Source organism: Tachypleus tridentatus, chromosome 1 (assembly GCF_004210375.1).
Source record: "Tachypleus tridentatus isolate NWPU-2018 chromosome 1, ASM421037v1, whole genome shotgun sequence".
In the NCBI taxonomy this organism is placed as follows: Eukaryota; Metazoa; Arthropoda; class Merostomata; order Xiphosura; family Limulidae; genus Tachypleus; species Tachypleus tridentatus.
The window spans coordinates 2,240,388-2,255,287 of record NC_134825.1 but is presented as its reverse complement, the minus strand read 5'-3'; the positions used below and the strand labels follow the sequence as shown (position 1 = coordinate 2,255,287).

The 14,900-nt window shown below is 32.9% G+C and overlaps 2 protein-coding genes across 8 annotated transcripts in view; one reads left to right on the top strand and one right to left on the bottom strand.

The window, feature by feature from the left end:
* LOC143229231 (prolyl 4-hydroxylase subunit alpha-2-like) overlaps positions 1-14,900 on the top strand; it is a 514,682-nt gene that overhangs the window by 138,683 nt on the left and 361,099 nt on the right. The gene's annotated exons all lie outside the window — the stretch shown is intronic.
* LOC143228798 (muscle calcium channel subunit alpha-1-like) overlaps positions 1-14,900 on the bottom strand; it is a 222,387-nt gene that overhangs the window by 79,456 nt on the left and 128,031 nt on the right. For all 7 annotated transcript variants that reach the window (XR_013015602.1, XR_013015596.1, XM_076460506.1 and 4 more), the window contains 10 exons: positions 12,490-12,593; positions 11,871-11,986; positions 9,812-9,859; positions 8,975-9,080; positions 7,006-7,166; positions 6,489-6,714; positions 4,301-4,511; positions 3,999-4,119; positions 2,464-2,540; positions 726-931 (listed from right to left, as the gene is read on the bottom strand). Coding sequence is in view for 5 of the 7 variants with exons in the window: in XM_076460506.1 (XP_076316621.1) it covers positions 726-931; positions 2,464-2,540; positions 3,999-4,119; positions 4,301-4,511; positions 6,489-6,714; positions 7,006-7,166; positions 8,975-9,080; positions 9,812-9,859; positions 11,871-11,986; positions 12,490-12,593 (1,376 nt within the window). In the remaining 2 variants the exon portion in view is untranslated. The remainder of the gene's footprint in view (positions 1-725; positions 932-2,463; positions 2,541-3,998; positions 4,120-4,300; positions 4,512-6,488; positions 6,715-7,005; positions 7,167-8,974; positions 9,081-9,811; positions 9,860-11,870; positions 11,987-12,489; positions 12,594-14,900) is intronic.

Here is a 14,900-nt window from a genome sequence, read left to right as displayed (position 1 = left end):
TGATATACTATATTAAATCGTGAGAATTCGGCTTCCTCTATACTCGACACTTGTTAAGAGCTTTCAAATGTTGTTTGTCTCAAAACAGATTCCACTATTAATACCTACTATTACTAGTAAGTGTTGAATAGACTTTGAAAGGTCGTTAAATACAAGTTTTAAACACGTTTTATTATTCTTACCTGTTAACTGTTAACACATATATAGGTAGCTCGCGACCATTAGTTACACAGTCAAGTGAAGGCTCAGCCGAAAAAAGTTACAAAATGTGATGTTAGCATGTGAGTGATAACAATTTTCATAACAGGTGATAGGATGGATTTCACACTTTAATACAGATAAGAGACTACTATGTCCTGTTAAAAGGTGCTCTAAAGTAACTGAGCCTGTCTTTGTGGACTTCAAGAAAAATTAGACAAAAAAAATTATTTGAGGTTCAGGATACAGCTGCAAGGGATAACGTAAGTGAATTATTCACTGATTTGTATTGCGAAGAACGATGATAAAGAAAAATAGTTCGTCTTGTTTACTAGATCTCAAAGTAATACGTTTGACTTGTTTCGATTATATTCTAAAACAAGTGGATTGTGAGCTGTCAGTTATTCTGGAAATTTGTCGCCAACAAGTCACAGACACCTACTGTAGAAGATTCCCAGCCCATATACATAAAACTCTGACATACATACGAGCTGACATAAGGTACGAATTAAACTACAAGTACTTACGCCCTGACATAAGGTGTATGGTTCATCTGGGAAGTGTCAAATCTCTCTAACTTTTCTTTCTCCATTTCATCATTAACCAGTTTCGTTTTCTTCATTTTCTTTTTCTTTCTTTTCTTTTTTCTTTCAGATTGGTTTTCGTTAAGGTTCTCATCACCATCCACTACATCTTGCGGCTCTCCTCCAGTTTCTCCTTCCACATCTTCTTCCTGCGTCAAATACTTATTCAAACTGTTGCTACTCATCAGGTTCTAATTACTTATCCTTGTTTAAAACTAAATATGATTACATAAGTTGAACTTACTTATGTATGACAGATGTCATGTTATTCGGAGAAGTAAAGATAAACAAATATACTGGTAAACGTGGTAACAAACTAAAGACGTACTTCGTCATGTGTTGATACACTACTAAACCCACATATCGGGAAATACGGTAACAAACTAAAGAAGTACTTCGTCATGTGTTGATACACTACTAAACCCACATATCGGAAAATACGGTAACAAACTAAAGAAGTACTTCATCATGTTTTGATACACTACTAAACCCACATATCGGTAAATACGGTAACAAACTAAAGAAGTACTTCGTCATGTGTTGATACACTACTAAACTCACATATCGGTAAATACGGTAACAAACTAAAGAAGTACTTCGTCATGTGTTGATACACTACTAAACCCACATATCGGGAAATACGGTAACAAACTAAAGAAGTACTTCGTCATGTGTTGATACACTACTAAACCCACATATCGGAAAATACGGTAACAAACTAAAGAAGTACTTCATCATGTTTTGATACACTACTAAACCCACATATCGGTAAATACGGTAACAAACTAAAGAAGTACTTCGTCATGTGTTGATACACTACTAAACTCACATATCGGTAAATACGGTAACAAACTAAAGAAGTACTTCGTCATGTTTTGATACACTACTAAACCCACATATCGGTAAATACGGTAACAAACTAAAGAAGTACTTCGTCATGTGTTGATACACTACTAAACCCGCATATCGGTAAATACGGTAACAAACTAAAGACATACTTCGTCATGTGTTGATACACTACTAAACCCACATATCGGTAAATACGGTAACAAACTAAAGAAGTACTTCGTCATGTTTTGATACACTACTAAACCCGCATATCGGTAAATACGGTAACAAACTGAAGAAGTACTTCGTCATGTGTTGATACACTACTAAACCCACATATCGGTAAATACGGTAACAAACTAAAGAAGTACTTCGTCATGTTTTGATACACTACTAAACCCGCATATCGGTAAATACGGTAACAAACTAATGAAGTACTTCGTCATGTTTTGATACACTACTAAACCCGCATATCAGTAAATACGGTAACAAACTAATGAAGCACTTCGTCATGTTTTGATACACTACTAAACCCACATATCGGTAAATACGGTAATTAATTACAGAAGTAATTATTAATATTTTATAAATACGGTAATGTGCGTTGAGTAATCGAAAATCGTAAAAGACTACAGTAATACGTGCAGAGTGTGTGAGTGTGTTTTCTTATAGCAAAGCCACATCGGGCTATCTGTTGAGTCTACAGAGGGGAATCGAACCCATGTTTTAGAGAGAGTGACTTACACATAACAGGAGACCTAACGGTATAAGGTCTTTCTAATCGGACTTCCAAGTTATATCCATTACTAGATTAAATAAATCAGATTTTCTGTATTATGCACTCTTCACGTACCTTCTCTATGGCGGTTAGACTCTCCGCATCAGCCAGGTTGTCAACCGCAATGGCCAAGAAGACGTTTAACAGAATGTCTAAAGAATTACTGAGGAAATATTGAAACTACATAGTATCTGTTTCTCAAGTGAGTACTGTCTCATCAGTAATCATGTTTATGTGTTATCCACACGACTACAGTCTCATCAGTAATCATGTTTGTGTTATCCACACGACTACAGTCTTATCAGTAATCATGTTTATGTGTTATCCACACGACTACAGTGTTATCAATAATCATGTTTATGTGTTATCTACACGACTACAGTCTCATCAGTAATCATGATTATGTGTTATCCACACGACTAGTGTTATCAATAATCATGTTTATGTGTTATCCACACGACTACAGTCTCATCAGTAATCATGTTTATGTGTTATCCACACGACTACAGTGTTATCAATAATCATGTTTATGTGTTATCCACACGACTACAGTCTCATCAGTAATCATGTTTATGTGTTATCCACACGACTACAGTCTCATCAGTAATCATGTTCATCTGTTATCCACACGACTACAGTCTCATCAGTAATCATGTTTATGTGTTATCCACACGACTACAGTCTCATCAGTAATCATGTTCATCTGTTATCCACACGACTATAGTCTCATCAGTAATCGTGTTTATGTGTTATCCACACGACTACAGTGTTATCAATAATCATGTTTATGTGTTATCCACACGACTAGTCTCATCAGTAATCATGTTCATCTGTTATCCATACGACTACAGTCTCATCAGTAATCATGTTTATGTCATCCACACGACTACAGTCTTATCAATAATCATGTTCATCTGTTATCCACACGACTACAGTCTCATCAGTAATCACGTTCATCTGTTATCCACACGACTAAAGTCTTATCAGTAATCATGTTTATGTGTTATCCACACGACTAGTCTCATCAGTAATCATGTTTATGTGTTATTCACACGACTACAGTCTCATCAGTAATCATGTTCATCTGTTATCCACACAACTACAGTCTCATCAGTAATCATGTTCATCTGTTATCCACACGACTACAGTCTCATCAGTAATCACGTTCATCTGTTATCCACACGACTACAGTCTTATCAGTAATCATGTTTATGTGTTATCCACACGACTAGTCTCATCAGTAATCATGTTTATCTGTTATCCAAACGACTACAGTCTTATCAGTAATCATGTTTATCTGTTATCTATATGGCTGCAGTCGCATCAGTAATTATCTTTATCTTTTATCCATACGAATACAATCTTATCAGTCATTATATTTATCTTGCATCTTTACAACTACAGTCTCATCAGTAATTATCTTTATCTTTTATCCATACGAATACAATCTTATCAGTCATTATATTTATCTTTCATCTTTACAACTACAGTCTCATCAGTAATTATATTTATCTGTTATCCATAGGATTACAGTCCTTAGTATTAATTATCTTTAGCAGTTATTGTTGTAAATGATAAAGTATATCATATCACACTTAATAAAAGGATACAGTTACCACATATAAAAAGAATTATGAAGTACACACAAGCCAGAACACCAACAGAACTAACACCACCATAAGCATTAATACCATGATACATCACGACATTCCAGTCTTCACCAGTTAGAATCTGTAAATACAGCAAAGTCAACATTATACAAAAGTTATAGCAAACTTGTCGAAGTTCGTACCTTAAAATAAACACAGTTGATTATTGTTTCACATAATCATTGGTTAGTTAAACGTTTTTAAATTTTAAAACTTTGCTTTGTGAACAATAAGTGACAAGATTATAATGAACATTGAGTTACCTGAAATACGGTGAGCAAAGATTGCCAAAAAGAGTCAAAGTTGCTTCGTGGTTTATCCTCAGTCTCAACAAAATTGAACTTTCCACCAAAAACTTGCATGCCAAGGAGAGCAAAAATGACAATGAAGAGGAACAAGAGAAGAAGCAGACTTGCAATGGAACGCATGGAATTAATGAGTGAAGCTACCAGGTTTCTTAGTGACGCCCAATACCTACATAATAAAGTCACAGTACCTGAAGTTCACAACAAACTCGAACACATTCTACACGAAAACTTTGAACACGATAGTTAAGAAAACTTGTGAAGTAAGTAGATGTATCTGTTATAAAAATACAGTTCAGAACAAGGTATAACGTAAGTAGATATACCTGTTATAATAATACAGTTCAGAACAAGGTGTAACGTAAGTAGATATACCTGTTATAATAATACAGTTCAGAACAAGGTATAACGTAAGTAGATATACCTGTTATAATAATATAGTTCAGTACAAGGTATAACGTAAGTAAATATACCTGTTATAATAATACAGTTCAGAACAAGGAAAAACGTAAGTAAATATACCTGTTATAATAATATAATTCAGAACAAAATATAACGTAAGTAGATATACCTGTTATAATAATACAGTTCAGAACAAAGTATAACGTAAGTAAATATACCTGTTATAATAATACAGTTCAGAACAAGGTATAACGTAAGTAGATATACGTGTTACAATAATATAGTTCAGTACAAGGTATAACGTAAGTAGATATACCTGTTATAATAATACAGTTCAAAACAAGGTGTAACGTAAGTGGATATACCCGGTATAATAATACATTTGAGAACAAGGTATAACGTAAGTATCAGGTCATGCCGTAAGTAATGTTAGATTTTAGGTTCAGAAAAAGAGAAAGGATTTCAAACGTTTTTAATGTTATTTAATCAATAATGTATGTTTCATTATTATTAATTACTTCCTATCAACGATTCACAAGCTTCTGAATGTCACTTTTATAAAAGTCTTCAGGTTTGGAGGAAAATAATATAGAGAGGGTACTTTTGACATCTTCATGTGTTCTAAGTGCTTTTCCATCAAGATAGTTCTGCAAACTTTGTAATAGATGATAATCAGATGGGACAAGGTCTGGAGAATAAGGAGGATGTGGAAGTTTTTCCCAGTCTAGCTCTTCAATCTTCACAGATGTAATTCTTGCTATATGGGGCCATGCATTATCCTGGTGTAACACAACACCTTTACAATTGATCAAAGCAGGCCTCTTTTCTTTTAGTGCAACATGCAAGCAGCGCTCTAACTGTTGACAATAGAAGTCTGATGTAATCGTTACATTGAATGGCAGCAACTCAAAGTGGATCACACCAACAATATACCACCAAATGTTTAACAGGGCCTTCCTAGGGCGGTCGTCCATTTTGAACTGTGTTTTAGCCACTTCACAGCCGCTGAGCCATTATCGGCAGCACTTATTTTTACAATATATCCATTTTTCATCTTCAGTCACTAATCTGTCATAAAAGGTGAGTTAATACATGAAAGTGCAGAGAAGTACAAATGTCCACTCTTTCTCTAAGATTAGCTTCTGTCAAATCATGGGGAACCCTTTTTCCAAGTTGTTGTAAATGACAGTGAACTGTTGAATGGGTTGAATTAAGCTTCTATGCTAGTTCTTCAACTGTTACAGCACAATATTCATCAAATGCAGACAACAACAAGTCATCGTTAAACTCAACAGGATGACCTGAATGTGGCGCATCACTTAAGCTGTAATCACCTGATCTGAACTTCTGAAACCACTTACGACATTTTCTTGCATTGAGAGAGACTGCACCATAAACACCTTGAATGTTTCGGGTAGTTTCTGCTGCACTATTGCCTTTTTTAAACTCATAAAGCATTATATACCTAATGTGCTCCTCAGACACATCCATCTTCATAAGGGTTTATTTTATTAATGATACAAACAAGTGGAGTTGGGTTAGTTTCACTTATTTGTCTGAACATTTTTATACAAGTTCTAATACATATTTTAGTCGTTACAGCCTTCTTCAAAGACAGAAATGATGATTGACTTTCTGTATTAAATTTTGGAACATTACTTATGGGATGACCTGATAAATATATCTGTTATAATGATACAGTTCAGTTCAAGGTATAATGGAAAAATTTAGATTAGATTCTTACTTGGTGACTTTGAAGATTCGCAACAGCCGAACGCATCTTAAGACAGAAACTCCGAGAGGGGGCATGACATGCATGTATGTTAGCACCATCTCCAGGATGGAACTGATCACAACAAAACAATCAAACCGATTGAACAGAGATACGAAGTACCCCTGGAATCCCAAACTGTACATTTTGAGCAACATTTCTAGACTGAACAGTGCGACAAAAAACATGTTGGCTACCTCTGAAAGAAATCAAGAAAGTTCTAGTTAAAGAGAAACACTAAAGAAAAATACATTGGTTTCATTATTATCACGTGTGAGTTTACTTATACATGACTTACATGCTCTCTTACAGAGGCACAAAAATTTAGTAGAGTAAATATATTTTTTTAATTTCATCGCATAACAAATAATAGTTTCACATGTATCATAACCGAGGGCGTACTTTCTCTATGTATATATATCTAATTACGTTAGAAATTATTGAGTTTATCATTTCTCTGTATTCATGTAAAACAACACGTGCATACTACCTTGGAAGTAGTCCAGCCAGCTGGGCTGCTCATAATGTTCTGATGCAAGTGTGAATGTGTTGAAGAAGACCAGAATGATGACAATCCAGTAGAAAGCCTGGGATTTTACTGCCTTACGACAAGCTCTCCTCATCTTCCTGTTGTGTTTCTCCATCTCTCTACTAAAGTAACATGTCAAAACTCGTCATAACTGGGTTCTACGAAAATAATGTTTAAAGCTTCTCTGAAACAGTTACAGGACATTTCAGAAATTCTTCAAAGTATTGCGTTCGAATTTTGCCCACGATCATGTATGTATGTATGCTTCATTTCGATTTCAGAAAACAGCCAGTAGTAATAAAGACTGTTGTAATTTTTTTATGTCACTTCTAAGTTGTTATTTGTTCAGTAGATGTCCATCCTTACAGGTATGACTATCGTGTTTTGTTATACTCAAGTCTAAGTGAGATTCACTTTAATATGATAAAAGTGGACACCTCTAATGACTAAGACATAAAATGACACATCTTTTGACCAATATAGAAATGGATACATCTCTTTACACAAAATATAGTGTCCAAAATATAAATGGAAAAACCCTTCTGGCCAAGAAGGAAGTAGAAAAAATTCTACTTCTACTGACCAGTACGAAAGTTATCAACAAATAAAAGACTCTGCCAACCAATGACCACAATGAACATCGTTACCAGCCAGTTTTACCAGAGAATGTCCCCCCCGAATAACCTACATCTTGATTATCTATTTATAGACCACTGTTAAAGAGTGGTATTACACATTTTGAAATGAACATCGTTACCAGCCAGTTTTACCAAAGAATGTCTCCCCCCTAAGAACCTACATCTTGATTATCTATTTATAGACCACTGTTAAAGAGTGGTATTACACATTTTCAAATGAACATCGTTACCAGCCAGTTTTACCAAAGAATGTCTCCCCCCTAAGAACCTACATCTTGATTATCTATTTATAGACCACTGTTAAAGAATGGTATTACACATTTTCAAATGAACATCGTTACCAGCCAGTTTTACCAGAGAATGTCTCCCCCCTAAGAACCTACATCTTGATTATCTATTTATAGACCACTGTTAAAGAGTGGTATTACACATTTTCAAATGAACATCGTTACCAGCCAGTTTTACCAGAGAATGTCTCCCACAAAGAACCTACATCTTGATTATCTATTTATAGACCACTGTTAAAGAGTGGTATTACACATTTTCAAATGAACATCGTTACCAGCCAGTTTTACCAGAGAATGTCTCCCACAAAGAACCTACATCTTGATTATCTATTTATAGACCACTGTCAAAGAGTGGTATTACACATTTTGAAATGAACATCGTTACCAGCCAGTTTTACCAGAGAATGTCTCCCCCCTAAGAACCTACATCTTGATTATCTATTTATAGACCACTGTTAAAGAGTGGTATTACACATTTTCAAATGAACATCGTTACCAGCCAGTTTTACCAGAGAATGTCTCCCCCCTAAGAACCTACATCTTGATTATCTATTTATAGACCACTGTTAAAGAATGGTATTACACATTTTCAAATGAACATCGTTACCAGCCAGTTTTACCAGAGAATGTCTCCCCCCTAAGAACCTACATCTTGATTATCTATTTATAGACCACTGTTAAAGAGTGGTATTACTCACACATATTTTCTTCAGGCAAGAGTTTTTGTAATCTTAAAACAAAGGTAACACTACATTCATCAATATTCTTAATAAGGCATCATTCACACCTTGGTGATAACAATAAATAAAGGCATCATTCACACCTTGGTGATAACAATAAATATTCACTCTCTCTCTGCTCAGCACGTTATACCAATTAATATACATCACTTTGAGTTGTTTTTATAAATCAAAATACATTTGAATTTAAAAATTATATTCTTTAGCTAACTTGGATGTTATATGCACTTTACTGAAACAGTTTTAAAACAAATAACATAGTGACCTTTTGACTGTCCACCAAGATGGAGGTTTTAGATTATCTGCACTGCTAGTCTCTCCTTCTAACTTATCACCAACATCAATTTCATTCTGCTTGACCGTATAAGCGTCTAGATGAAATTATATTAAAGCAAATAAGTACAAAAATCCTAAACTATAACATTAATTAACTAATTAAGCTACGGTGTTCAAGTTGTGAGAATCAGCAAAACGTCCTTGTACTAAATAGATACAGATTTACAGATAGTTAATTTAAAAATATTAAATGCTTAAAGCAACCGTTGTTTAAGTAACCAAAATGGTTGAGCACTTTGGACACTGAAAGTGGTTATCTCAGTATTGGACCAGCATGGCCAGATGGTTAAGGCACTTAACTCGAAATCTGAGGATCGCAGGTTCGAATCCCCATCACACCAAACATGCTCGCCCTTTCAGCCGTGGGAGCATTAAAATGTTACGATCAAGCCCACTATTCATTGGTAAAACAGTAGCCCAAAAGTTGACGGTGGGTGGTGATGATTAGCTGCCTTCCCTTTAGTCTTACGCTGCTAAATTAGGGACGGCTAGCGCAGATAGACCTCGAGTAGCTTTGCAGAGAGTCACTTTGAAGGTTTAAAGTACCTAACTGTTGTCATTCGTAGAGTCACTTAGAGTGTCTAAAGCAATCAATTGTTGTTATCAGAGATTCACTTTGAGTGTCTAAAGCACTTAATCTTATAGCTACTTTAAAACGTCTAGCTTACACAACTTTTGCATGTAGTTCAGTAACCACATGTTTTTGAAATGTTATGGTCAGTAGAATAACTGTTACGTCTTATTTTATATTACGTCTAGAGTTTACCATGCCTAGTGTCTTCACTTCCTTCCTTTTCATCTGGATCGATATCCTCTGTAAATGAAGTTATAATCAGAACAATAAGTTTATAACACTACAAAAGTGAAATTAATTTCTTCAGTCTTTTGATTTTTAACTAAATTCTGTTTATGAACGACAAACGCTGCTCAATCGTAGGGTGCCAATATCAGAACAAAAAGAAATTAATACAACACAAAATCTTATACATTTACAGTAATATAAAATGTTAAAGATAAGTCAAACATATAAAATAATAACGTTAATTATTGGAAACTTAGTTTTTAAAAACTGAAGTTTAACTTTTAGGCTTGTAACAATAAAAAAACTATTATACCTATAGTAATATAAATCGCACATGTAGGTGTAGATGTGACACAAGTATGAATGTGATATTAATTATATTGTGCGACAAAAAGAGGAAGTGAATGTAATAAATATATAAACTTGTCTTTGTATTTGAAGTTAGGATATCTTGGTGTTCATGTATTTGAAGTTACGTTATCTTGGTGTTCGTGTATTTGAAGTTACGATATCTTGGTGTTCGTGTATTTGAAGTTACGTTATCTTGGTGTTTATGTATTTGAAGTTACGTTATCATGGTGTTCATGTATTTTACAGTTACGTTATCTTGGTGTTTATGTATTTTACAGTTACGATATCTTGGTGTTTATGTATTTGAAGTTACGATATCTTGGTGTTCATGTATTTGAAGTTACGATATCTTGGTGTTCATGTATTTTCTAGTTACGATATCTTGGTGTTTATGTATTTTCTAGTTATGACATCTTATTCCTCATGCATTTTGAAGTTATGATAACTTGTCATCTTTATACCTTTGTGTAATTTTTGTGTATTTTTTATTATAACAACTTACTGTTTATGTATGTTTAATTATGACAACTTACTATTTATGTGTGTTTAATTGTGACAATTTACTATTTATGTATGTTTAACTATGACAACTTACTGTATATGTATGTTTAACTGTGACAACTTACTGTATATGTATGTTTAACTATGACAACTTACTGTATATGTGTGTTTAACTATGACAACTTACTATTTATGTGTGTTTAATTATGACAACTTACTGTATATGTATGTTTAACTATGACAACTTACTGTATATGTGTGTTTAACTATGACAACTTACTGTATATGTATGTTTAACTATGACAACTTACTGTATATGTATGTTTAACTATGACAATTTACTGTATATGTATGTTTAACTATGACAATTTACTATTTATGTATGTTTAACTATGACAACTTACTGTATATGTATGTTTAATTATGACAACTTACTGTATATGTATGTTTAACTATGACAACTTACTGTATATGTGTGTATTTAACTATGACAACTTACTGTATATGTATGTTTAACTATGACAACTTACTGTATATGTATGTTTAACTATGACAACTTACTGTATATGTATGTTTAATTATGACAACTTACTGTATATGTATGTTTAATTATGACAACTTACTGTATATGTATGTTTAATGTTTAACTATGACAACTTACTGTATATGTATGTTTAACTATGACAACTTACTGTATATGTATGTTTAACTATATGACAACTTACTGTATATGTATGTTTAACTATGACAACTTACTGTATATGTATGTTTAACTATGACAACTTACTGTATATGTATGTTTAACTATGACAACTTACTGTATATGTATGTTTAACTATGACAACTTACTGTATATGCATTTTGTGGTTATGGCAATATGTCGTCTTTGAATTTTGGAGCTATGACAACTTCTTGTCTTTGTCCTTTGGAGCTATGACAACTTCTTGTTTTTGTCCTTTGGAGTTATAACAACTTCTTTAAGCATTTTGTAGCTATGACAACTTGTTTATGTATTCTATACTTATAATAAATTGTTGTTTGCGTGTTTTGTGGTCATGACAACTTGTTATCTTTGTATATTGGAGTTATTGCATCTTGGTGGTAATGTATTTTGTTGTTATGTTAACTTGTCATCATCGTATAATAAAGCTATGGTAACTTACTGTCTTACCTGCTTGAGTAATCCAATCTAAATAGCCACGAAGGTCTTCTTCTATTTGCTGCTTCTCCCGAAGTTTATGAAAGTCCCCCCTCGCCTTAGCTTTCTCTCTTTCTTTGGAGAATTCTCTGAAGATAATGAAAGTCGAGTTTGGTAACAATCAGATCTTAATGCCTTAACATTTCTACACGGTCTTATCAAATATATTTAAAGTGAACCTATACCTTACTTTAACTTTTTAATTTAGTTAAATAGTTGTGTTCCGGTTTGACTGAATACAAAATATAAAAGAGTATCCAGGTGCAAATGTTTGTTCGTGTTTGCTGTTTGAAGATAAAACAACGTCTAATTCTTATAACACCAAAACCCAGGGATGAATTCGTGGGGTAAAATTCAATTACAGCTTTTTATTATCCTTGCACTAAACAAATTTGTTTCAGCAACAGCATCCAGTTCATTGTTTTTATCAAAATTTTGCATGTTTAAAGTGTTAAAACAAAATATGCCTTAGCAAATGTTTGTTTATTTATTCAAAGTATGTTTGTAACAAATATTAAAATACTATTTACCCACTGAACACATTCAACATAACATTCAGTGTGAAGAATAATACATAGAAAACTCTACTTACCCACTTAAGACACCCAAAACAAGGTTAAGTACGAAGAATGAACCTATAATAATGAGACTAAGAAAATAAATCCATGGCCACTCGTTTCCTACAGCATCATTCATCTGAAAAATAAATATATACATTCCTATAGCATCATTCATCTGAAAAATAAATATATACATTCCTATAGCATCATTCATCTGAAAAATAAATATATACATTCCTATAGCATCATTCATCTGAAAAATAAATATATACATTCCTATAGCATCATTCATCTGAAAAATAAATATATACATTCCTATGGCATCATTCATCTGAAAAATAAATATATACATTCCTATGGCATCATTCATCTGAAAAATAAATATATACATTCCTATAGCATCATTCATCTGAAAAATAAATATATACATTCCTATAGCATCATTCATCTGAAAAATAAATATATACATTCCTATAGCATCATTCATCTGAAAAATAAATATATACATTCCTATAGCATCATTCATCTGAAAAATAAATATATACATTCCTATAGCATAATTCATCTGAAAAATAAATATATACATTCCTATAGCATCATTCATCTGAAAAATAAATATATACATTCCTATAGCATCATTCATCGGAAAAATAAATATATCCTTTCCTACAGCATCATTCATCTGAAAAATAAATATATACATTGCTATAGCATCATTCATCTGAAAAATAAATATATACATTCCTACAGCATTATTCATCTGAAAAATAAATATATACATTGCTATAGCATCATTCATCTGAAAAATAAATATATACATTCCTATAGCATCATTCATCGGAAAAATAAATATATACATTCCTACAGCATCATTCATCTGAAAAATAAATATATACATTCCTATAGCATCATTCATCTGAAAAATAAATATATACATTCCTATAGCATCATTCATCTGAAAAATAAATATATACATTCCTATAGCATCATTCATCTGAAAAATAAATATATACATTGCTATAGTATCATTCATCTGAAAAATAAATATATACATTCCTATAGCATCATTCATCTGAAAAATAAATATATACATTCCTATAGTATCATTCATCTGAAAATAAATCAATTTATGGAAATTTCAAATAAATCTGATACATCGCAAATAAGTGTTAGAAGTCTGATGTAATCTCATACAAATATCTTTTAATTTAAATATACATTTTCAATAAAGCTACAACTATCTTAAATTATTGTAACCTTACTTCTTATCTATTGTTAGGTAAAGCTCTTACACAATGAACACTTAGAGGAAAGTATCATATTATAAAGTTGTTAAATTGATCAGTTCGATTGTTGTACTTTAGTTGCGATTATTGACTTGTGAGTGTAGTTATGGTCGTGGTCAATAACAAGTTTTTCATTATTATTGTTACTTATAGTTTCCACTAATTCTAGGTTTTTATCTCCACTTGTATTCGTTGTATTCTGTTTTGTCTGCTGGTCACAATATAACTGAGAAACATTGGTTGTCTATTGCTATCTACTGTGCCAAGCTTTATTCTATACCCAGCCATGACTGCCTGAAATCCATGTAATCCAGTAATAATTCTTTATTCACTGCTACACTATTACCTGTTACTTCTCTCCTGCCATCATGTATCTTCGCATCCTTTCTCCTGTTACAGAAATATCAAACACTTCAGTTTACCCACGACATCTTCTGTGTCTTATCCAACTGGTCCATTTTGTTTTGATAGATTGTTTAGGAAGAGTATTCATGATGAAACTTTGTAAAATGGACAGCAACTGCCTGTTGTGGAGACATAAGTGTAGAGGACGAATTTTCGAAAATCTTCTTGAAGACGAAAGGCGGAAGATTTTCGAAAATTCGTCCTCTACACTTATGTCTCCACAACAGGCAGTTGCTGTCCATTCTACAAAGTTTCATCATGGTCTATTTTTGTTTTAACTATCTCATATGGACTCTATGTTCTATATAAGTCTTTCTGGACAGCTCTAAACTTTGTCTTCTAGGTGACATACGCCAGATATACCAATACTTATAACTATTAGCTATTCATCTCCATTTGTGTTGAGAGGGATTCACAAGTTTAACCCGAATACTTCCAACCACCAAAAGCTGGGATCCCTTTATCTTCAAAAATAGTCACTAACTACCTCGTCAACACACATTTTTCTCGTCTGTCATTCTTCGAGTGGATCGAACTATTTCACAATAAGAAATTATTACAGATAAATACGGTAACTGAAGACAAGATAAACAATACGTATTAGCAATGCTGAATAATCAACTTTCATGACCCGTGTCTGATATAATATACTGATGTAATTAGCTACCTTCTTCACATGATGGTTTCATCTTTAAACAACTTTCATGCATGAGCTATAACACACAAAAGTGATATAACAAGCTAGCCTGCCT